This window comes from Brachycentrus maculatus, unplaced genomic scaffold (assembly GCF_059751285.1).
Source record: "Brachycentrus maculatus isolate JH-2025_06_01 unplaced genomic scaffold, ASM5975128v1 h1tg000003l, whole genome shotgun sequence".
Classification (NCBI taxonomy): domain Eukaryota; kingdom Metazoa; phylum Arthropoda; class Insecta; order Trichoptera; family Brachycentridae; genus Brachycentrus; species Brachycentrus maculatus.
The window spans coordinates 679497-705334 of record NW_028280758.1 but is presented as its reverse complement, the minus strand read 5'-3'; the positions used below and the strand labels follow the sequence as shown (position 1 = coordinate 705334).

The window sequence follows — 25838 nt, the reverse complement described above, 5'->3', positions numbered from 1 at the left end:
AATTGAAAAATTTGATTTTCTTTATCATTATTACTTGTCATAAAATTAATAGGTGTAATGGAGTATTAATTAAATGAAGTCTTGGTAGTACCTCTATAAATGTCAGTTTGTGATATTCTAACAGTAGATTTAAAAATAATATTTTAAATTATTTATTTTTCAGACTTTATTTTTAATCTTATCAGTTTCATTTTCTAGATTAAGAAAATTTTTGATAAACTCAGAGCAAGTGGGATATTTTTGAAGACCAATCAGATCTTATTGTGTGACATTCATTCTCATTTTATTATGTTACCTATTCTATGCTTTATAAAGAAGACATAATTTGATAAATAAATATAAAATATTAAACTTTTTGACCTATTGTTAAAAATTACTTGTAAGCTTAAATTTACCAGCCTCGCTATTTTAAGAATCGGAATAGACTGGAGCAAATGGGAAAGTGAGATTCCAGACGAATTGGTTTATAGATGTCTCACGCTTATTACCAGTCCGCTTATCCATTTACCAGTGCTTACTATTTGTTATTTTATTATTACTTTATGTTTAAGATTTTTTGTTTCTCTATAAGTATATTCATTAGTGTATTTTTATATTAGATACTGTATATATGTATTATGTTAAAGGCTTTAGCCATTCAATAAATAAATAAATAAATAAATATATTTTGTAGAAATGTCTTTGATATTGGACGTAACAATTGTTATCAGTTATTTAATTGCGGTTAAAAATATAGGAGTATTGGCTGACTAAGTATTCAAATACGTATTACATCTTAAGTAGGTTTCCTATCGCGAGGGCTCAGCTCAGATGGATGGGGCATGTCATTCTTATGGATGACTCGCGACTGCCCAAAGCTGTTTAGTTTAGTGAGTTTCTCGAAGGAAGACGAAAGCGAGGAGGGCAGTACAGGAGGTACAAGGATCAACTGAATGCCACATTGAGATTGGCGGGGATTGATGGTGGCTGGGAGTCGCGGGCTAGAGACAGAGATGGATGGAGAAGCTCCGTGAACGGTGTTCATGAGGTCTCTGCGCGCGGCTACCGGCACAACAGAAGTTACGAGGACACGGAGTGCGCAGTGTGTGTTCAAATTATTAAGTCTATAATTGGCATTTTGAGTCACATAGATAGCCCCCACATACAGAAGACAGATAATTAGGAGCTATCATTATTATTTATTACATCTTAAGTACATACCTCCAATGATTTTTTTATTATTATAATATTATCATAAAAGGGATAACCATTTTACCAATAATTGTAATAAAATAGCAATAAAATTAAATAATCACAATTGTAAATTATAAACATTTTTATTAAAATTCAGTTAATACAGTAATACACAAAATGTTTTTTCAAAACATCTTTAGGTACATAAATTACAAAACATTTATCTAAATCCTAGTCGTTTTGACCCTGCGAAAGGAATAAATAATTCTTAAATACTACATATATATCACACCCCTATTTTCAATTGGCAAATAAAAATATTGTGGCTTAAGTAAATGAAAGAGAGTTATTGAGTGTGAAACATTTATTGCATACATATGAGGTAAAAAAGTAAAAGTGAATTATTAATTGAAAATAGAAATATAGCACAAATCACTTGGGGTAATAGAAACACTGAAGTCGTTGATCATAAAATTTTACTTTTTAAACTCAATACATATGTATACAGGCTCTTATCATATGTGACATGATATTAAGATATGGGATTTATTTCTTTATCCAGACGATTTCCTACATAGGCAATGTACTAAAAACATACAAACAGTTACATAAATTTATTAGATATTATATGCAGTAGAAAAACTGTAACCTGATATATTGTATTGACTAGTGTTCAATTAGATCCTGGAATACTGAATTTTTTTTTTTTTTTTACAAGAACAAATTTGTTTTATTTTTACACCTAAACAGCAAAACCATGTACACAATACAAGGTAATGTTAACCCTTTACATCCTTCAGTGGACAAATTGGCAATCATTCCTTAGTGGTCTGCAATTGCCAGCTCATCACTATCATACTTTTAATACTTATAAATAAACAGCAAAATATATTTATATTTTAACTTTCTAAGTATAGTTATTAATACCAAAAAGCAATTTGCGAAACAAGTCGAAAATAAATCCTTTAAAATAAATAGTGAACGGTAGAAAAAGTCATAATTTTATAAACCAGTTAGTTTAACATTCGGAAGCATAATTTGATTCCACTTTTTTTAAATGATTTTTTTCAATATTATTCTTGATTGTTTGATCCAACAGAGATGATTGGGAATACAGAAATTTGAGCATTACAACATGACATTGATTGGCAAAGTGATCACATAACTCAACAGGTTGTAAGTCCTGTAAATGCATAGATTTCCATATTCCAACTTGTCTCTGTTGAGATATCAATTTTTTTCTTAAATCATGACCTTCAACATTTCACTAACTGTCATTCAAATAACGGCCACCTGTAGTGGACAACCACTAACTCATTAAAATTATACGGAATAATAAAATATATACTACATACTTATATCCATTAAGCTGTCTAAAAATACAGGTGTGTATTCTTACATTTATATATCTTAGTTGATAACAATTAAGATGAACATGGCATTTGATTTCAAAAATTAAAACGGCAAGAGCATACATTTTTGTATATTTATTGAATGATTTAAGTTTTAAATAAATTAAATTAACTTAAATTAAAAATGTGTAAATTTTACCAAAAAGTGACTGCCGAATCAATTCATGAAATTTTTACTTATAAATATGATATAATCGGATATACAAATAATAATAATAATAAAAACAACACAACGCACTAGGATTAAATTACAAAAAAATGTCCATAAATATTATATTTTAAATTATGTAAACAAAAGTCGTAGCTAAAATGCAATAGAGGTAAAATGTTCATTGTTTATCAAAAGTTAATGTCATTATAAATGAGGTACTGAACTTGCATTAATTTATTTTAATATACATGTATATAAGTTACATTTTAATTAATATGAATTGCAAAAGCAATATATAAAAAAGAAGAGTATTTAATATCTTTTAATAGATTTTTAAAAATATCATAAAATCCATAGTACGTACAAGTACGTAAGGTGCAGAAAAGTACAGAAAAATATAGTTTTATTTTTTTACTAATTAAGTCACATTGTTAAATAAACTTACTTTTATACATTCCAATGATTATATACATTTGATTAACCAATTATATAGTTATGAAAGTTGGGGATCCGATGACCACAAAAGATCACAAGTGTCAAAAACATATTTTACAGGAATAAGCTTTCGTTTTATAATATTTCAAGGTGTTCATGATATATTTTGTTAAAAATAAAATAAAACAGGACTGAAATTATGAAAATTCACTACATTTTTTTCTTAAACAGAACTGATGTTTATGGCTTAGTGTTATGGATTTTGAGATCATTTAAAATATTGATTTTTGATAATATGGTTGTATAATAATTACTTAAAACGAAATTGTCGGAATCACTGACCATCTGCGCATTTTTCTTTCTCCAGCTTCAAATTGTTAACAGCTTCTTCATACTTTTGAGTTAGTATCCTTTGTGCTGTCTCATATGTTATACATTTATCCATTAGTTGATGTATTTGCTTGTTAAGTTCGTCGATTACATCATCCTGCATTATTTTCTCAACGGCGATCAGATTTTCATGGTCCAGAATAGTTTGACAAGCCAAGTCCTTAGCTTGTTCAGCTTCTCTTATGATAGCTACTGATTTATCAATGAGAGTGGCTTGAATGTCAATCATGGTCACGAGGCGTCTTAATATGAAGGAGAGAAATATAGAGAAGAACGTTATATAAAAATTCCGCTGTGCCCTGAATAATCTTATGGACACTTTCATTTCTGCTGCGAGGTTGGCATTGTCCGTACTGCTACTAGAGTCATGAGAGTATTTTCTCATATCCTTGAAGGCATCCATTAGGAATAAAAAAAGTAAAATAAGGAAAACGTAGAAGTACATCGCAGAAAACTTCCTTATACCCGAAATTAAATCTGAGTTGAATATTTTCTGCCATTTTCGTGGACTGATTACGGGTACGAGTAATAATATCACAAGCGCAATTTCAAAATAAAGAAAACCGGCTATAAGAGTCCATTGAACACTCATATTGAGAACTCACGTTTGATTTTTGTTTTCACTGGTCAGATAAATGGTTATTAATAACAATCAAAGTATTAATGAAACGTACGTGTATGTTTCGAAACTTGAAAACAACCCGCATAAACCCAATGACCGGTAACCACGTAGTTTTTTTTCCAGATGTCACTTGTGATTTTTATATTGTTTATTTTCTATTTCAAAATTAATCAATACCTATAGACAAGATGAAAAATCTACGTAGGGAATTAAAATTTTTAAAAAAGGTACTTACCTAACATCATAAAAGATCCATATTTTTAGACTGGTAACACAATGATCTCAGTGAACGTTGTACAGAGTTATGGACATTGGCAAACTTTCATATCACCCCGATCGGCAGGATTGATCGAGACGCCATTACCTCTATCCACCACTATCTTATATTTCAATATAGATGGTGCATAAGTTCGATACGATGGACCAAATGACATCAACTTTTGGTAATATGTTAGTCTGGCCCTAATACAGATTTTTGGATCCGATGGCGCTATTTTCGAGTTATTATTTTCATATATTGATTTTTTTGGAGCTTTTAATTCTAAATGTTTTTCATTTTTTTGTCAAAACTACAAAAGCCACCAATGGCTTCAATCAATCAATCAATAGATTGATTGATTGAAGATCTTTAGAAAGAGCTATTTTGGCAGCTAGAAATATCAATGTTAACGCCATCACTATTGAAATAAATAATATGCTGGATACAGAAATTCATACATTCAAATCCATTGATAGTCGTTGATTAAAATTAAAGTGCTAATTTTCCCACCGAGTATTAGATCTACTAGGAATACTATTACACATGTTATAACAAAAAACTTAATTTTTTTTATAATTATTTTGCTAAGTTTAATATTTAAAAAAATATGGGTAATATCGTCGAGTCAACCATAATAAGAGGAAAATATAAAGGGAGCATTTATTACTGACACGACAAAAAAGGATCCTGACAACGCAAAATTTGTCGTGTCGATGCATTTACCACTATCGCGTCAAAAAATAATCCTAACTATGCAAAATTTTATTTAATTATGTGAAAACAAAGTTTTAAAATATTTTATTTCACCGTTCAACAGATGACTGTCGAAGTGTCCAATTCCATTTAGTAGGTTCAGTGCTTATGTAACCTATTTATCTTTTTTATTATTCTACATCTACATTTAGTTGCTGATGGGATTTAGGAATAACTGCGCTTTGCTCATCGACTCCACGGACTCCACGGACTCCACTTAGAAAATTGAGTTTCGTAAATACGTTCACAAACACTGTATTTTGGAAACACCTATTTATCTGTGGCGCTGTCTATTAAATATCTGTGGTCAATCTGTCAAATATCGCTAGCGCGACTAGCGCTATAATAGTAATAATTTTGTTATGGTACTTATTAAAACCGATAGTCAATAAAGTGAATCCCAGGAAGTAAAATCACAAATATGGATAATGTTTTGGAAAAGTACGAGGAGGAAGCTGATAAGTCATATAACATCACTGAATCCAAAATTGAAGATTCATATTCTGAAACATATTATGATGAAGATAATAGATACAGAGGTAAGTTTTTTTAATCAGCACTCTTTCTTAATTTTGTTAAGTGTAATTTTTCATCTTAAATCATGTGTTTCATAATGTTCTTAGATGAAGACTTAGCCCGAGATCTGCAGCATAGTGATTCTAACGACGAGTCTCAAGATGTTCCCTTGGAGATAGAAGAAGAATTATTGAGGGATAACGATGATCCAGGTATTTACTTAAAACAAACTGTCAAAACACCCTTGAAAATGATGACGGTATGTCTATAACATTGAATTTGTAATTGGTAAAATGTTAATGACATCTGAGTCAGATCTATCATTGTTTAATCTTACTTTTCCACTACTTTTCTATTTTCAATAACAAGCCGCTTAGGATCACAAAACAGGTAAACAGGATAAAACAGGGTTGTGTAATGTCACCATGGTTGTCCAACTTATCTTGGAAAATTGAAAGATATTTGGGTATGGGATTTAGAGCAAGAATGGCAATATGTCTGGTAGCTGCTTGCTGTATGCAGATGACGCTATGTTGCTGGCGATCAACGCGGATGTTTCTGCAACCATAGTATCGAGAATGTAAATGTATGCATGGACAATGAACTAGCGATGAATGAAATAAATTAAATATTATGGCATTTGAAAGCGAGAAGAAGTATCATAATGCAAGATTTTCATATATGAGGAATGCCTGGAACAAGTGCTTTTATATCTAAGAAGTATGTTTTTATGGGATGGCAAATATTGAAAAACGAGTGAATGCAGGGAATAGAATAAAAGGTGCCCTAAATACAATGACTGCAAATAATAATATATCCATGGAAGCCAAACTGCTAGTTTGCAAATGCCAATAATAACGTAGAAGCAAAATATTGAATTAGCAATGAAGGATGAAAGCACAGTGAAGACTGTTGAAATGCCATGTCTTAAGGTGGAGATTGACCGGACCATTTCGTCGTAACATAACATTCCAGTCAGTCCCCACCTTTATTCCAATATGTATATGGAAATTGGTGTAAAACAGAATAAAAAATAAAGATATAAGAAATTAATGCTGAGTCACGTATAATTGAAAATACAGTGAAACCTCTATCTATCGTTCCTCGAATAATCGTTTTCCTGGATGTGTGGTTTATTTCTTCTATCCCGACTTAATTTCATACTAACCTAAACCGCATCAATCGTTTCTCTATCACCATTTACCGCATTTATCGTTCAAATTAAGCTGCATATTTGATACATTTTGTCTGTTTTCTTACATTATTTCCAATTTTCTAACATTCAACGGCAACGTATGGGATAGAAACTATCGAAAGCTTGTGTAACCGATAGCAGGAGAGGTCGATATTGATGAAAAGGAGCCGCTGCCTGTACCTGCATTTCCAGAAGCGTGCACACTCTTTGAAAGAAAACTTTCTACAACGCACATTCAATAACCGATGCTGAAAAAAATACTATTTGCAAAGCTGAAAATATACTATTGACTTACGAAAATAAAACATTTAAAAAACAAAAGTGTTTTTTTAAATTCTATTCAGGTTTGTATTTTTTTATAAATAAATACATTTGCATTTGAAACATGTATTCTTCTTAGAATTTTATCTACGAATCGTTATGCAGATTGGGAGGACAGTATCTTTACTCGGTCGTATCTATTTGCTTATTGACCTTTTAATCCCGCATTCATTGTTTTCCCGCATTCATAGTTTATTTTAATAGGTCCCTTTAAAAACGATAGATAGGGGTTTTACTGTATTTAGAAAGGTTCTTTGAGGTGGTTTGGACACGTGGAGTGGCGAGAGAACGACTAAGAGAGTGACTATACATATTTAACAAATAGAATGAGGATAACCAAGAAAGACTTGGCATAACTAAATAATTCAGAACCTAAAATCTGGTTGTGTTAAAAGTTTACGTAACCACAGGCCATGCATGACTAGATGAATAGATATAAGAAGGATGGGTGAAATAGATTGTTTGATGTTAGTTGTGAGTTTGTATTTATGGATTCATAGTTGGTTATCTGCATTTTTGTAGATCTATCTGATAGCATAAAACCTAATGATTCTCTCCTGGATATGGATATATCGGAAAAGAGTGAAGATGTAGATAAATCATTGAACGTCAGTACTGATGATGAGCTGAAGTTATCAGCTCAGTACGATGATAGTCAGCAAGAAGAACAATTTGAACAGGAGCAAAAACCATCGGAGTATAGTTTTATAAGTGAAAGAGAAAGAGAGAAAAAAAGCAAAAAAGAGATAGAGGAGGAGGAGCGAGAAAAAATGCAGTAAGTGTAATTATCTAATTATTTATTTGAATATCAATTTTTTATTATTTTTATTAATTGATATATCAATTTCTGTCTTTCAATCTTTTATTTTTCTTCTAAAGCCCTCCGCAATAAAATTGACAATATTATTTTTTGACATCTCATCAAAGATGAAGAAGAATATGGAAGTCTGGGCATTTACGGGGCTTACGACCGTCATAGGCTGGTTTAAGTGATCACTTTACAAACGTGTAACATTCACCAATTCTACCCATTATTGACAACCACACTACTCAAATTCTTGGAAGTTTCTTTATATATGAACCAATTTAGAAACCTTGTTCATGAATCACTAGAACTTCACTAGAGACATCTATTGGTGAGATGTAAAGAAGCTTTTTATTAAGCAGAAACTCTTATATTAGTATGTGAGATCCGAATCTTCTTCATCTTTGATGAGATGTCAAAAAATAATATGAAAATAACTCCTGTAATTGGAGATAATCCAGATTTTGTGAACAAGTATTTGGACACACTCAAAATGTTGTAAAATTGACAATGTTTACAGCGGTTGAAATTATCATCATTTGCCATGAATATGGATGCGCAAATGGTAATCGCCTCTGATCGATTATAATAATAATGTCTAATTTATATAGCCCCATTTTCTTGAAAAATCACGTCAAAGGCCCTTTCCAATTGGTTACACGTTTAACCTAAGAATTGTAAATTTGATTGTTCGTCTCCGGGGCGCTTGAGGTTCACAATAGTGTAATTGCTTTCTCAAGTTTAATGAGTGAGAAAGGTAACATCACTTAATTTTTTTTTTTTTAAACTGTATTATTATGACACACTTATTTTAACAATATTGTAAAAATTTCAGAGTTTTAGTTTCTAATTTCACGGAGGAGCAACTGGATCGTTATGAGATGTACCGAAGAGCTGCATTTCCTAAAGCGTCGGTGAAGAGGCTCATGCAGACCATCACGGGGTGCTCAGTCGGCCAGAATGTTGTCATCGCCATGTCAGGGATTGCCAAAGTGTTTGTGGGAGAAGTTGTCGAAGAGGGTGAGTTCTGTAGAGAGCTTACATGTCTCAAATACATTTAAGAGCATTTCTTTGGTTAGCATATTGTACATGTGAAATACAAGGCACTCTCGTCCATTTGAACACAGAAACCGTATTTGATGCACACAATGCGTTAAAAAATGTTTCAGTAGGTAAAAGAATTTTTCTGGTTAGTTATGACCCGTGTCATAATCACTTCTTTTCGACGCATTGGACCGATTTGCAGTGTCCATCTACGCTGAGATAAAAACTTAACTGCAAAATGGAAGAACCACCAATATTCTGTTTTGGTATAGAGTATATTGGTATTGGTATATATATTACTACATAACATAGGGGGCCATAGCACCTTGAGGACGACCCCTACAATGGTGGCTAAAGCATCAGTAAGAAGTACAATGAATGAACGAAATATGCTATCAGCATTTAAATCAACCTTGATTTATTAGTTGAGTGAAGACCATTGATGAAACTAACTTTGGTTTGGACACGAAATGCCAAACATTCTTATTGTGCAACGGCCTGTTAACATCCTTCAACAGTCCAGCTTCTCATAAATTTCCTAATTTTTTTTTCATTACGAGAGTAAACGCAGAGAGAACATTTGTTTTTATAAATTGGTCACACCCAACTAATCTCTCTTGATCTTAACGCTGAAGGTAGCAATGATACATAACCATAGTAAAAATCTAAGAAATTTTAACCTTTTAACCGCGTTAACTTTGTTCCTAAGAGACGCCCGTGCGCGGCGGTATTTTGCCGTTTTTTAAATGATTACTTTTATCATGTATAGGGCATGATTACGGCGCGGACTAATTACCGACCGCAAGAAAAATCAGGCATCTGTTCTTTTATTTATCCTTGTGATGTTACAAATTATTAGTCAAATATTTCGACAGATGTCATAAGGCCAAGGATTGACGTATTATTTTATATTATGCGTGCCGCGTGGATCCGGTTAAAGATGTGATAAGTTGTACAAAACTCGAATGTTATTTTCAGCCCTTGATGTCTTGGAACAGTCAGGAGAAGTGGGTCCATTACAGCCGAAACACCTGAGGGAAGCTGTACGAAGATTAAGAAATCGTCATGTTATACCATCTAGTAAGGCTCATCGAAATTTCTTCAGATTATAGCCCTTAAAAAATTTCAAAAAAAGAAGAAAAAACATTTTTTAATATCTCTATCAAATATTCTTTTTTTTAAAATAATTTCAATATTTTTGGCTGACAATAATCAACTGGTTTAATTAGAAGTATATAAATTGCAATAATATTTCAGACATCTCCCAATGTGTGAAAATAAAATTTTTAAGGAATTCTCACGTATGGTCAAGAGGGGGAAAGTTATTTACTTCACGAAGTTTCCAACAGATGGCATTTCAAAGATATGAATGTGATTGTAACGATACTGCATATATGTATACAGCATTCGAAATTTGATGCTATGTGCTATGTTCAATAATGAATAGAATGGTGAACGTTACAGTGTATAAAGTGATCACTTAAGCCAGTCAGTGCCAGGTCGTAAAGTGTGTTTATGCCCAGACTTCCATATTCCCTTCGTATAAAAAAAAGCTACATCTCTGTTGAAACACCTATATACTTCTGCATAAAAGATGTATATAGAGGATATTATAAGGCTATTAAAAAAAATCTATTCGAAATGGTTTATACTTAACAATATAGAATTAATTAATAAAAGTTTTGATTTCGGCATTTATTTTTATTTTTTACGATGAAAGAAATTGGGGAAAAATTATATGAAACTTCGAAATATTTATGAAAACAGTTATTCTTTTGAAAATTGGCGACTTTGGCAATTTCCAAAAGAATAACTGTTTTCGCAAATCAATTTGATCAGGATTCGAGATTTGTCTTTTCGGACCCAATGAATTTGTTTGAAATATATTGAAAAGGGCTAAATAATAAAGCTGAATTATCGTTTCAAATTAATTTATTATAATTTAAGTACAATAATTATGGCAAAAGCTTGCATTGTTATTATAGATTTTAAAAAATCAGTCTTGTTAAAACAATGGCCCAAACGTTTTGTTGGAATGGTAACTAGACTTTAAAATTAAACATAATTTATATAATATGTAAGTCATTAAATTAATTTTAGTTTTTCATATTAATAGTTATACATTTTTTTTTATAAATAATTAACAAAATGCAATCAGCAAACAAGCATTAAAAAGTTAAGAATTTACAAAACGTTTAAAATCAAGCAAATAAAAACATTGCAATTACAAATCATAAAAAAAACAATTGTCATAAGAAATGAGTAATTTACCAATAAAAAGCAAATATTTATGTATCAGAAACCATAAAAATTGTTTAATTGTCTTTGAGATAATAATAAATCATTTTGTATTAAAATACAAACATATTAACCGCCCTACCTTTTGGTTATTCAAAAAGTCGGATTAAAAAAATAACAATACCTATTTACAATGTTCCAGACTAAATTTCTTAACAATTGACACATTTGTGACTCTTTTAATATCCTTTGCAAGTCAGAGGTTCTCAACATACCGGATACTGGATAATTTTTTGTAATAATTTTTATTTAATATTTTTACAAATATATTTTGTCAACTCCGCCTCCGTAGTGTAATGGTCAGCACGCTCGGCTACCGTTCTGGAGGTCCCGGGTTCGATTCCCAAGGGGGGTAAAATAAATATAAGTGATTTTTTCACTGTAATATTTATTCAAAATTACCATGGACTGGTACCTGAAGCGGAGGGCTTATCACCTTTCCTTCATGTATCAACGATTAAGATAACACTGCGTTTATATGACACAGTGCCCTATGCACCATTGGGGTGCGGATAAGGGTTTTATTTATATATTATATATTTTGTCAATAATTAACCTTTCCGGTCCGGAGGAAAAAAAAATAATCCGTAGGTTCCGAAGGGGGTACTGGCAATACCCCAAGTAAAATGCTATAAATACAGTGTTTTTACAAATTCTACTTATGCCAAAATGTTTATCATACTATTGTTATTCTATTTTATCCATAATAATTTGATTTTTCTGCAATAAACATAATAATTTTCGAAAAAACATAGTTGCGAAGAAGTTCTCTGCGGTAATTGCATCCAATTCCAACCGAAGTTCAATCATCACTGGAGAGCTTCGGCCGGATGTTGGCCGGAACGATGCGTGCGGGGGGGGGGTGAGGAGAGAGAGTGAAGCATACTACACAGCGTGCTTATAATTTGTCGTTATATTATGGGAAGAAAACAAAGAATGTTTACAAAATTCAGACATTAAAAAACAATATAAAAAATCACATAACGTTGAATGAACAGTTTGGACAGTAAAACTTTTTTACCTCGTGTTTATGTATCAAACATATAAATTCGTCACAAACAACACACTTTATTTTGTTTTTTTTTGTCAGATTTGCGGGGGCAGAAATTACAGCGACCTCGTTGTGTAGGTGGATTGAAAGCTGAAGTACATGGTTTATCTAAGGGGAATTCTTCCCCCATTTCATCTGCAAATAAGCTAAATGCCTTTTGATGGAGCTTATCATTTGATTTTAATCTGCTTCGTTTTCTTGCGTTATCTGTCACGAGCTCCATGGCCAATTGTTGAATAAATTTTCTTCTCTTACTTCTGTCATTTTGTTTCCATTCTGGATTTTTTTTAAGCCAAAGAAAATAAGAATTCAATGCCGCCATATCAAGGATTTCAAAAAAAATTCTAAGTGGCCATCTCCTTGTAGACCGGGCGCATAAATATTCTCTTGTCATTTTATCTCCCAAATCAACTCCACCTTTAGTTTTGTTGTAATGCAAAATTATTTCCGATTTTTTCTTATATCCAACGTCGACGCTTTTGTTATAAAACTCTGTCGTTAGAAGATTTACAGCAGTTTTAATTTTAGGAACATACGATACCAGGGTCATATTATTCGAAAACCCAAACAGTGAGGAAAATAACTCTCGTGAAGGAGATTTCTGAAATGCTACAGGTATTTCTCTTTTGTTGCTTCTCATTGTCCCCGTAAGAGAAAGTCCTTCCGCCATCAATGATTGTGCTAAGGCCACAGATGTGAAAAAATTGTCGACTGTAATTCCTCGTCCACTGCCAAAATACGGTGTGGCCATCTCCATCACAACTCTATGACCTTGATTCACCTCCCGTACATTGTTAATTTTGCCCGTGTAAATCTGTGCATTACAAATATATCCACTATCGGCTTCTGCCGCCACCCATATTTTTATTCCATACCTCCCTGGCTTACTTTTTATATACACCTTAAATGGGCAATTTCCCCTAAAGACAGCTAGGCGCTCATCTATTGATAAGTGGGATCCAGGTGAATAATTTATCGTGCAATTTTCCACAAACTGTTCAAAAAATAATTTTATTGCCTCATGTTTATGGCCAGACAGAGCCATCCTTTCATTTCTCGTAGCTTTGTTATCAAACCGAATTTTGCTATAAATAAACTGGAACCGGTCTCGAGGCATTGCCGCTGCATAAAAGAACTGTTTAAATACTCTGTTGGTTTTCCAAAGCTCACTAATGTGTTGTTTTCTACCTCTATTTTTGCCAGATGCTGATAAAAATTCCATAAAAGCTTGTATTTCGCTTTCTGTTATTGCGTTTCCCGTAATACCTCGTTCTTCACAATATTTGTTGGTACAACGTATTATCTCAGTCATCATGGTAGGAGTAATAAAAGAAAAAAACATTTCTTTCATACTCTTTGCAGCTGCTAGTGGTCTAGCTATACCAGATGTTGATCTTATTATGTTGTGGGAATGGGTTTTTGAAGAAGGTGGAGGAATATCTGTCCATCTGTAGCCTGATTTGGAAGTGAACAAATTTTCTTCTTCATTTCTACTGTTGTCTTCTATATCTACGGACTCCACGCTGAAAGTTCTTCGATTATATAGTTATCTGTGTCGGAAACATCATCTTTATTTTCTAACCCTAAATCGCTTTCATCATCACTTAAAGATACATCAGTGTCCGTATCGTTCAGAAGTTGCTGAATCATATCATCTGTCAATTGTTTTCCACTCATTGTTAGGGTAAAGTTTATAAATATTAAAATTATGACAATTTAATTACAGTGTAAAAAGGCAGATTTTTATAAAATAAATGTAAAAATGCGATGCACCAAGAAATGTTAGTAGATAATTTGAATAATTTATAATTTTTCTTAGCAACGAGAAAAAACACTCTGTATTTGCCAAATAACGTTTGGGTATTGGGAACACAACACACACACGTGCAAACTTGGCGATGTACCACCGATAATTAAACTGTGGAGCGCTAGTAAAGAAATTGATACCCCCTTCGGAACGGGACAGTTAACAGCATTTCGACATGTTCTGCAAATGAGGTAGCCAGCGATATTGACCTTGAAATACTAAATGCGGCCAAATGACATTCGCATACATTGGGCGAGTAGCGACAATTCGATATGTCACAAACATTTCTGCAGACGCGGATACTTTTTTATACTTGAACAGATGGGGTACAGCTTGTTGCGTTCGGGCGATAATATAGCTGACATATCACGTACATTCATATGGGTAGGGCGGTTAAATAACACCAGTAAGCTCCCTTCTTTAAATTACTACATATCTGCTTAATTTAACAAAAATACATGTACATTAAAATATACACAATATTGTGAATAAATTCATAAAAAGATTAAAGGTTAAAAATTCATCTGTTTTTTTTTATGCCAATTCATCACTTGTGGTACCCTGATATATGTACTATTGCCTTATAAATATTTCATACACATTTTTAAAACTAGTTTTTGTATAAAATAAGAAATCAGATCCATTAAAAAATATAAAATGGCTTTACCATATTTAGTTCAAGTACAGTGGAAATTGTCTCAGTTGAAATAAAAAACCGTTAGTAAACCATGTTCGTAAAGTGCTACATTTTTAAATTTATTTTTTAAATATAAATAAACTATAAAAATGTCTAGACGATTAATGTAGATACATTTATAAAAAATATAGGTAAGTTTTATTGTTTGCTTCTTTAAATTTGAATGAATGGATTGTTGACTACGCATGGTCATATATGATAAACAATTTCCAATATACTGAACATTATATGTATGTATATGATTTTATAATTTTCGGTGTAAACAAATCGTATATTACACAAATATTTAACATCATTAAACAATTTGTAATAAATACCAATTGACATAATCACAATCATAAACCATCTCATAGATGATTAAGATTGCGCATTGTTAGGAATAATGAACAATACAAATAACAAAAATCAGATTCGGTTATTGAATATTATAATCAATGAATGAATCCAACAAAATTTGAAACTACAAAAAAATATATAGGTTATCAAAACTGATAAACAAATTATGTGAAACAAAAAAAATATAGTAAAGGGAAAATTCGATTATGCGACACATTACATAACAGCATTTTATAATAATAATTTTATACAAGTATATAAAAACTACATAGAAACAACGTATAAATTAGTATAATAAAAATAAAAATAAGCTCAAAAGAGGAGCCTTCGCACACCGCACTCGATGCAAAACTTTGCACTTTCGAAAGGAAATTTACATCCACATTCGTGACAGAATTTGGAGACTCTGGATGTGGACATGATGCTGGAGCAAGTCCTGGAAATGGGCTGCATCATGGAAGGAAGGGAAGCGTCGGAGCCGCTCGAGCTGAGCCGACTCTCGGTCCGAGATTGGGTCAGATCGTCTCTATCCTTGTTGAAAGGGGAAGTGTGATCCCGCTGGGGGGACCTCCTGGAGCTGAGGCGGCTCTCGCTTCTTGTCGGAGTGGGCTCCTTGGTAAATGGAGAGGTGTACTCCCGCACGGGAGACCTCCTGGATGAACTGGTGTCGGGGGATGATGCTTTGCGCGCCGGGGAAACTCGGTTACCGTACCCGTGCTGACCCGATGGGGACGAGCGGTTCAAACTACTCCTCGAAATAAAGACAAATTTAACATTAGTTAACACATCGATTTGGATCATTTTTCCTTCGGTTAATGTTAGGAATACTGAAAAAAAGGGATTATAATTAATTCTTCTACTACTTAACGAAGATAAGATTAACTAATTGGGTAGGAAACAAAACTACCAAAAAACTAACAGACTACCTTAATATATGATACCTTTTATGTCACTATTATTTAAAAAATTAAATGTAAACTTCGGTAGTCGGGAAATGAAAATAGGTAAATAATTAGCATATTAAAAAAAAATTGATATGAAAATTAGTTTTGCTAGAAGAGGAGGATACGCATGTAATGCCCATGCAGGTTCAACATTGTCTTGTTCGCCTATATGTAGTTGAAATCTTTATTGTTGATTGCAAATGGTTGTAACCAAAAATGTGTGTGTTTTGCGTTTAAAGTAAAAACAAATAAAAACCCTAACCTTCCATAAGCAGAATCAGCGATTGATTTGGAGCCATAGTTACTGTAGTTGTCTGGCGAAGTCTCTCTGCTTTCACTTGCGGTAACATCAAACTGCGAAGTGCCAATACTTATTCGGTCAACACTGGAAACTTTGTTGGTCTTCTTGTAAATCGAGATATCGTCAAATTTGTAATCTTTCGCAACCTTTTTATTCCTCTCATTCTTGAACAGACTGTTCTCCTCGTATTTAGTTTGCGAAGACATTTTAGACTCGCAGAACACATCGATATCTTTCAACGAGCTGATGATGTCATCTTCCAATTGAGATTCTTTTTCTTTATATCTTTGACCAATTTTGTTGGTGGTCACTTTCTTGTCCTTGGGATCCTGCACAGAGTTGGACCTCTTGTACATGGGATAGACAGGATTTGGGAGAGGGTTAACTGAGCTAAAATTTAAAGATATAGACTTATTATACGGAACATGTTTTTGTTTATCTAAGGAACTATTAGTGTTTAAGGTATTTTGAGCGTTATTTTTTTGATTTTTTAAACTCAAGCCATCTAAAGAATCTTTTGTGGTACGCGTCTTAGTGTTATTTTTCCTAAAGGAACCTATGTGGGATGGAGAATCATCATCTAAAGAAGACATGAGTTCCTCCAGATCGTTGTAGAGCGCGTCTTCGTCTTGCGGCGACATCTTCGAACTCAAGCTTTGTTCTAAAGAGATCATTATTTTATCATACTGAGCGCTGAGGTCGTCTATTGTAGGAGTAGTGGACTCCTCATTGGAGCTGGAATTATTAGAACCTCGGAAAGTGTTGGCGTATGTTTTGGTCAACTTTTTATGCGACGCTTGAACTGTCCCTTTGAGGGGATTATTACAGACTAGAGACTCGGTACTGCTGAGCAGAACCGGGTTGTCTAGTAACTTTTGGACGCTGGGGGGTATTTTGTCATTTATCAGCTTCGGGTCTATAAAAGTTTCCTGCGAAGTTGACAAATCATTTTTGATGGCATTATTATTAGATAAAGAATTATCGACTCTGTTCTTCGATGCTGAGAATTTCTCTACAGGTTCTAGCTTAATGACTCTATGTTTTTCGGTTCGGTTTGGGAATCTAGAGGTGACGTCGGAAGATTCGTTAAGCGATCTGTTTTTGTTCTCAACTTTAACATAATTGGCTTTAGATTTAGGAGAAGTATTATTAGACTTGATCTGTTTTTCCTTGTTATTTATAAAATCGTGTTTTTCTACGGGTTTAGAAGAATACGAGTTGGAGGCTACAGTGTTGGTGTTGGGTTTAGGCGAGTTGAACTTGCCAGTTAGATTGTATTTATTGGAAGGACTTCGTAATGAGCGTGTTCTCTGTAAACTAGACGGAACATTATTATTGATAACGTTCTCGTCCCTACTTTTCCTAGGGGTGTGAAGGACAGGATTGGATGTAACGGGGAACAATTCTTTCTTAAGTTCTACAGGACTTATATCCATTTTGTGTAAATTTGTGGAAGATGACATAAGGTCCATCATTTGACGTTTGGCTGACAGGAATGGATCATAATGATCGTCAAATCTGAAATGAGCAATAATTGTAAAATACAAGAGAAAAAAAAACATTTCCAAACTCCTTTGTTTTCTTTGTTGATTGAAATAAGTTTAATTGTTCATAATCAATAAAATAATATTAATTTGCAATCCGAAATTTACTTTACACTAGCCAATAATTTTAATGGTACAATATTGTGATACTAATATTATTTATGATATGAAATTACTAAACAAAGTAAAATATTGCACCATGCTAGTCATGCATAGATTTATTAATATTAAAAATGGAATAGCAATTTATGATTCTCCTTTTTTTGGATAACTAATTAATAATGGAATGACAAACCTGGATTTGTTAGTGAAGCTACGAGACATAGTATTGACAACATCATTGTTAGGGCCACGCGCAGACTTCTTGATGATTGGCAAATGTTGGACATCACCGCTACCATCTGGAAATCAAATGTTTGAAAATCTCTTAGCACATTTATCACATATTGGTCACATTATCAAAACCGGCTTTGTGATTGATTTGATTGACAAAAGTATCCTCGTCCTGTCATTCGATGGTCAACTGTGGAACCATTATTTTTTACATGTTGCGTGATGATCGTTGTTAGATATATTTAGAGAATTTTCCCATTGAATAGAATAAAAAACTTTTCAAAATGACAATTAGACTCAAAGAAACCATTTTCAAATGAAATTTTATGTTCTACTCAAGCTGGTTTATCTTTTATTATTGCAATATATTTAAGTAGTAAAAAAACCTATGTAAATGTATCTATTATTGTCTACAATGGTTACCAGTGCTATCCAACATCGCGCCGCCGGACCCTCGAAGATTACATACCACAGTCGGAGAGAAAAATAATATCAAACATAAACCCCATCTACCAGATTTTGGAGATATTTTTCACCCACCTCCAAAGAGGCTCAAATCGCGTGAACCTATTTGGACAGTGGAGGCAGACAAAACCAACATAGAGGAAATGTGGAAAGAAAGAGGGCCACCGAACAAACAATTAATAGTGGACCCAACAGTTCGAGTAGCGTGTTTTAATCTGCCTCGAAGGGCATGGGTACAATAAAACAGAGTAAGCACGGAGCAGGGTTGTTGCAACTACTTGCTCCGGAGGTGGGGGAAAAGGAACAACCCTGATTATGAGTGTGAAGTTGAGCAGACCATAAGGCACGTAGTACAGGCTGACTTAAAGGGTTTGGTGGTGACCTTCGGGATATCCATGAAGCAACCTCGGAGGCGGTGGACTGGCTGATGAGACAAGACTCTAATTTCATAAGACGCAACCCACATGGGCGAAGAAGCCGCAGCCACACGAAAAGTAAAGTAAGTATTGTCTATAATAATAAAAATATAAAAATTTTTACCTGTATTGGTTCTCCTGTCACCCGAGGAACGGTCACTAACTCCAGAGTCGACGGATGCTGATCTGCTGAGGGAGTACTTCTCTCTTGTGAGGGACCTGATACAAAATTTTAAAGCATTGATGGATTTTGTTCTGGTATGACTTGAATATAGTTGAATATATGGAATGTCAGAATGTTACCTGCGGCTCTTGACGGGTGGCGCTCTGTAGGAAGTGCGCGCGATGAGACGCGACCTCGCCACGCGTACGCCTTCAGGACCGCACGTCGCCCCCGGAGCCACAGCCAGCTTGGCTCTCTCCGCGCACCACGCCACGTGCCGGTCCCACGCGCGCGCCCCGAACCCGCGCCCGCAGTGAGGGCACTTCACCGTGTCGGGCGCCGCCAACAACTGGAAATGAAAACAGAAAATTAATATTCGTAAATGTTATTCATGTCCATATCATAGGAAGTGTCCCTTAGAGACAAAAAAAAAGAATTCACGGATTCGTGGAAGCCTGGGTGTAACTGACATCAATAGTAAGGTAGAGGAAAGGCAATTGAGATGGTATGGGCAAATAGGATGTAGAGAATCTGAATATTTAACCAAGCGATTGCCATGGATCTTCCTCTAGATATCAAGAGGAAGACCAAAAAATTCATTGATGCTACAGAAAAATAACATGATTTGAAGGCATGGCCTAGGTGACGTTGTATATGATAGAAGGACCTACAACCTGAGGATCAGGAGAGCTGAGCCCAACAGTCTACAAAGATGATAAGTTGGGATGGAACCCAGGAAAAAGAACATATCAAGACCTTCCTAGCAAATTATTATTGGCGCAAATATGACGAGAATCGATTTTAATCATCTTCAGCGAGATCAGTAATAAATAAAAGAGAATTTGTGATTTACTTTGTGAAGCGTACAGTGATAAAACTGTTTTTATTTGAAATTAAACATGTCTGCCACGTGTCATGTCAGTGCCATGTCCGAGCTAGACAAAATCTGGAGAGAGCGGGGTGAGTAACAGCACTGAGATAAAGCTTGTCAGGAGTTGCTCCACTCCATTTTTCTCTATGCTGCTGAAACATGGACCATAAAAACAGCACAACGGAGTAAAATTGGCACATTTGAAATGTGGTGCTGGAGGTGCATGTTCCGAATCCCATGGACAGCTAGACGCACCAACGAGTCTATTTGAGAATCATTCATTCATTCATCGAGTCATCGCTTCGAGAGACAATATTAGCTTGTTAATAAATACCTTGCTTTGTGAAGTTCGGGGACTCGGTTGTTTTGTCTTGATCGGCATCTTAGGTGTTGCAATCGGTTTCTCTTTTTCAAGAAATGGGCTGTTCTCCGGTAATCCAAAATTCTTAGGCAAGAACTGAGCTAAATCTGTTCCTGAATAACAAAAAATGAACATGAAAACATATTTGTATATTGAAAAAATAATGGCATAATATAAAAAGTATAACATACAACAAGATGTTCTTTATTTGTCAAAATACCTTTTAGTATATAAATTTCCCAAAACTCCAATCGCCAGTAACCAATACTGAATACTTATTAATAATTTAAACGGCCAATAAAATACACTGTCAATCGATTGTGAAAAATATTATAAAATAAATTGAAAGTAATGTAAACGACCTTCTCTCCTCTGCCGGGAAGAATCAAACTTCTTTCTTTTCTTAGCTGCTGTCTTCTCACAGATGACCGTATGCTTCACCAGAGAATCGGGAAGGAAGGTTCTCCCGCAGACATCACACGGAAGTAAATTAAGATTATCTGGAACACCTTAAAAGGGCAAGAAGGATATTAATTAAATTACAATTATAAAACTAACTGTTGTTTCTGCATTATAAGAAGATTAAAAGTATAAAATGGCACTTCTCTTCAATTAAAAATTTACTGACACTAGCATGGCGCAAATTTTAGGAATTGCATTAGTTAAAGGGCGTTTGTACACTACACGGAATTTTACCGTCCAGCACTTCAGTTAGCATGATAAAACGATGATTGGCTTGGATTGGCTTGTGCTTTTGTCCATCTTTCTTCGGATCGGTGCTCTTGATCGGTGCGTAAACACATTGCACATAAATTCAATCACGCTAAACTGTCGTAGTCGCTTTTATTATTCAAAACCGGACTGCCGGACGTGTGTAGTGCACAAGCTCACAAAGGCTAGGTTAGCCTTCAGCATAGTAGACAATGTAATAGCAATCAACGGTAATTGAGAAATAACCGTAATAAATTTTTGGTATGCGGTGGTTTCACTTCATGAGGAACAAAAAAATACTGCGTAGGACACAGCATAGCATCCTATGGCCACAACTGTCGTTAAAAAAAGGTGATTCAGTCGGCTAGGTCTGCATGCCTCCCGAGAGCCTTAATTAAGCTTGCCTCTTTAACGAGGTACCTGGAATTGACTGCTGACGATTCGTTGCGGTTTCTAGCCTGAACTTCGAGATGTGGACTTGACGCATGGGAAATGGCAGCCGTAAATTTCATACGCTCTAAATACGGAGCAGATATGGTTAAATGAATGAATCAAGAAATTGGTACAAGTGCGTCAATCTTCTAATCTGCTATGTACATAATGGGAACTAATAATGACAATTTGATAAGATCCATGCATATTTTTATAAATAGTTATCTCGACTTACGTGCATCGTCTTTGAGTTCAGAATTGGCATTGTAATCTATTCCTATTCTTCTGTCGTTGATAACATTGTCCAATTCCGATTCCCGTTTTGTATCTGTGGAAAGTATTATCCAGTAATTAAATAGTGAAAAGTTTTCATCGCTCTGATCATACGTTGGCACCAGTCTCGATGTGGCCTTGTAACAGAACTAGAATGCTAACAATATTGTTGTGAAAAGTTTGTCTGCATCAACTTTTGTGTAAAAATTTGACGTATCTGTCATATTCCACCATTTTTACATTAATTGATTCGACAGTCAATTTGTGGTAAAATCTATCAATTTTCAAATTAAGTTGTACTTGGTAAATACTAAATAATATAAATAAAATTCTACTTTTCCTTAAAATCTATTGTGACAAGTGTTTCAATGCATTCCGCATCATTTTCATACGGTGTTTGAAAGTGATGTGCAATGCATCGAAACACGTGTCACAATAGATTTTAAGAAATAGTGGTATTTACCAAGTAAAACTAAAATTAAAAATGCATATTCCACCATATTGGTGCGGGTTATTTTTTTATATCTCAATATATATGATGAAGATAATAGAAGTCTGGGTCTTATGACCTGTCATAGGCTGGTTAAGTGATCACTTTACTCACGTGCAACATTCACCAATCTACCCATGATTAACAACCCTAGATATATGATCGATCTCATGACACGGTAAAAACGAGTTTATAACAGCCATCTATGTTGGATTAAGAAAGCTTTTATTTAGCAGAGACCCTTTTATTTGTATGCAAGATCCGAACACGGATTATTTCACATACTGGGATACGCCTGAAAGCCTCATTTGAATTTTGTTATGCAGCTTATATTTTGACCAGTCATTTTATTCACAACATTTTGAATGTGTTCAAATAATACAAAATAATAATAATAAAAAAGTAGAGAAACCCAGATTTGTCAAGTATTTGAACACACTCAAAATGTTATTTTTTAGAGTTTAATTAAGTAAATAAATTTTAACTCACTATATAAACCATCCTCAGGATCGTCGCTGAGACAATTGCTGGAGGAATTATTATGAGTTCGCCGCCCGCTTCCTGAAAAAAAAAGTGTTAAATATGTTGCAAAGGTTTTTCTTCTTCTGAAATGAGTAAAGTAAAGAAGCAAGCTATATATGGAAACCCACTAAGCAGATATGTATGTTTATTTTGAATTTCACTCAGTAAATATCACTATTACCAAAAATCTATTGTGATACGTGTTTTGATGCATTCCGAATTATTTTCAAACACCGTATGTGAAGCTAAGTCGTAATTTTAGTGTTGTGTTCTTGGGACGTTGAAGGTTGAAGAGGGGCTAGGAGCTTTTTCTTATTTTTTATCAGTGGGAACATGGACGATAGGGGGGAGGTTCTAGTCATTGTCATATTGTTAATTACGGGTTTATAATTTTTTTTTAATGTATTTTATTGATTCAAAATGTCAACTTTTGATATTAATAATTTTTAGGATCCCTACGTTATTGTTGTTATATGTGTGATTGTAATTTAATGTATGGTTAGCGAAATCTGAAAAATTATTATTTCTTAACACGTTGACTGCCATGTCAGCCACCGGTGGCTAGCATGAGACATTCCGATTGCGCCTTGTCGGCTACCAGTAGCTGACATGAGACATTCCGATCGCGCCTTGTCGGCTACGGTGGCTGACATGAGACATTCCGATTGTACCTTGACGGCCACCGGTGGCTGACACTATTTATCATATTTTGGCTCATTTTTGAGCTGTCAGACACGCACACTGTATAAATTTATTCAGAGTGGACAAGACCCCGCACTCACACAGACAGTGTGGTTGACACATCGCCATCTTTACAATTCTTTTAATTGTACCGTCTCAATTGCCAGAGACATGTATGTCTGACACATGTAAAAATTCAATAATTAACCATTAAAATTATATTGAAACAAACACAACTATATTGTGTTAACATCTATTTCAATGTTATAAAACACACAAAACATTTTTGAGCAAAAATTCTGTTGGCAGTCAATGTGTTAAATATAATTCATATTGCCTGATTCTTGTTTTCAATTTTCTAGAGGTCATACCAATGTGTGAACTTCCACAGTTACAATTTAATTTATAATACCACTGTTATCTAGTATAATTATTATTTTATTTAAAAAAATATATTTTAATAAGTAGTGTAAAATGCTGGTTTTATACGTTAGGTTTAGCTAATATAAATTTATAACTAAACTAGTCATCATACCAATGTAAAGATTTTCGTGTTGTTGTTGTGTAAAATAATATATGTTCATTTTAAATTATTGCTTATGTTATTATCTTTTTCCCTTTTGGGTAACAAAAAAATTGAATTACTTTATTCATGCTGTTTACCGGTACATACCCTGATAATTGCCAATCAAAAACTTTTTTTCTGTTTGACCCTAGAAAACTAAACTATCGTAAAAATTACGACGGTAAAATCGTGATTCCTGGAAAAAAAAAACAATGTTCGTTCCCACGCCCCTGCTTTATAGTGTCTTCCTAACATACCTTTAATTTTTTTTCATTATAACGTGATCTCTGAAACCCAAAGAATTTTACTGTTACTTCTAAAATAATGAATGTTTTTGATTATCGTATTATTTCCCGCTTTATTTTCATGTCGTATTTTTTACGAATGTTTTAGTTACAACGTCACTCGTAGGATAGTCTAGTGATCTAGGGTTAAATAAAAAAAATTAAAATCTTGATTAAAATCACATGGAAGCTTAAAGGCAGTATTTATGTATAATGAATTTAATATACTCAAAATATTGTTAATATCGGTAGCCATTACACAGCAAACATCTTAAATTGAATTATAAAAAAAAACTACTTGCGGATCTTAATTAAATAATTATAACAAAAAAGACATTTGAGACTATAACTAATAAAAATAATAATAAACCCTTATCCGCACCCCAATGGTGCATAGGGCACTGCGTCATATAAACGCAGTGTTATCTTGATCGTTCACACATGAAGGAAAGGTGATCAGCCCTCCGCTTCAGGTACCAGTCCAGGGTAATATTGAATAAATATTAGAGTGAAAAAATCACTTATATTTATTTTACCCCCCTTGGAAATCGAACCCGGGACCTCCAGAACGGTAGCCGAGCGTGCTGACCATTACACTACGGAGGCGGAGACTATAACTAATCATAATAAATCCCTAGCATACATAAAATGATTCTATTTAAAAAAAATATATCTGAAAATATGCATTGATAATTTTTTTATGATTTAAAAAAAAACAGTGTTCTGGTGTTTTTTAAAAAAAATATTTGTATAAAAATATTTGTGTGTATAAGAGATTTTTAAAAATTCGAAGATCACAAGCATAATAAAATGTGAGAGCACACGGCATGATGACCTAGAAGAAAACCCCTAGAAGTGTCTTAGGGGAGAATTGGGAAGTAGGTAATATTTTTTTATTATTTCTTCCCCCTCTATAAGGGGCCATTCTGGTAATTTTTTTCCCCAAATAGATTAAAAAAAAACGACAGGTGGCAGCTAGATCAAAAAAGGTTGGGAGCCTGTGTGCTAAATTGTCGTATGTATCATTTTGAGGAAAATATATTTTGCAACATAATTTTTCCAATTCGTGTCGGGTTGTGATCCCGTGGTAAATGTCGCGGGCTCTCGAGTCAGTGTTTCTGGGTTCGAACCCACTCTACCACAATTTGATACCTATTTCTATTAATGAGCCGCTCACAGAAATAGTATGAAATTGAAGTCAACACATTTTAATCCAA

The 25838-nt window shown here is 33.9% G+C and overlaps 3 protein-coding genes across 12 annotated transcripts in view; 1 reads left to right on the top strand and 2 right to left on the bottom strand.

Annotated features, from left to right (window-relative positions):
* Positions 1 to 1842: 1842 nt before the first annotated feature.
* On the bottom strand, positions 1843 to 4327 carry LOC148313986 (B-cell receptor-associated protein 31-like). Its single transcript, XM_088264142.1, has one exon. The coding sequence runs from the start codon at positions 4151 to 4153 to the stop codon at positions 3506 to 3508; it is 648 nt and encodes a 215-aa protein (XP_088120268.1). The 5' UTR covers positions 4154 to 4327; the 3' UTR covers positions 1843 to 3505.
* Positions 4328 to 5504: 1177 nt separating this feature from the next.
* On the top strand, positions 5505 to 23189 carry Taf11 (TATA-box binding protein associated factor 11). The gene is made up of 6 exons (XM_088264022.1): positions 5505 to 5734; positions 5819 to 5923; positions 7750 to 8002; positions 8868 to 9052; positions 10055 to 10156; positions 23077 to 23189. Exons 1-6 carry the CDS (start codon positions 5617 to 5619, stop codon positions 23112 to 23114), a joined length of 801 nt encoding a protein of 266 aa, XP_088120148.1. The 5' UTR covers positions 5505 to 5616; the 3' UTR covers positions 23115 to 23189.
* LOC148313984 (uncharacterized) overlaps positions 15088 to 25838 on the bottom strand; it is a 38570-nt gene continuing 27819 nt past the window's right edge. For 3 of the 10 annotated variants that reach the window (XM_088263610.1, XM_088263768.1, XM_088263463.1), the window contains exons 2-10: positions 23059 to 23130; positions 22042 to 22134; positions 21026 to 21172; positions 20637 to 20770; positions 19572 to 19780; positions 19393 to 19487; positions 18350 to 18455; positions 16472 to 18028; positions 15341 to 16016 (exon numbers count right to left, since the gene is read on the bottom strand). In XM_088263610.1, coding sequence (XP_088119736.1) covers positions 15578 to 16016; positions 16472 to 18028; positions 18350 to 18455; positions 19393 to 19487; positions 19572 to 19780; positions 20637 to 20770; positions 21026 to 21172; positions 22042 to 22134; positions 23059 to 23130 — 2852 coding nt within the window. In that variant the 3' untranslated portion in view covers positions 15341 to 15577. Of the gene's footprint in view, positions 16017 to 16471; positions 18029 to 18349; positions 18456 to 19392; positions 19488 to 19571; positions 19781 to 20636; positions 20777 to 21025; positions 21173 to 22041; positions 22135 to 23058; positions 23131 to 25838 lie in introns of all 10 variants that reach the window. The other 7 variants (XM_088263528.1, XM_088263687.1, XM_088263222.1 and 4 more) reach the window with 4 other exon arrangements.

Coding starts and splice junctions, on each gene's coding strand:
- LOC148313986 (XM_088264142.1), bottom strand. CDS start 4,153: ATGAGTGTTCAATGGACTCTTATAGCCGGTTTTCTTTATTTTGAAATT.
- Taf11 (XM_088264022.1), top strand. CDS start 5,617: ATGGATAATGTTTTGGAAAAGTACGAGGAGGAAGCTGATAAGTCATAT. Junction 5,735..5,818: donor TGAAGATAATAGATACAGAG/GTAAGTTTTTTT, acceptor TAATGTTCTTAG/ATGAAGACTTAGCCCGAGAT. Junction 9,053..10,054: donor GGGAGAAGTTGTCGAAGAGG/GTGAGTTCTGTA, acceptor TGTTATTTTCAG/CCCTTGATGTCTTGGAACAG.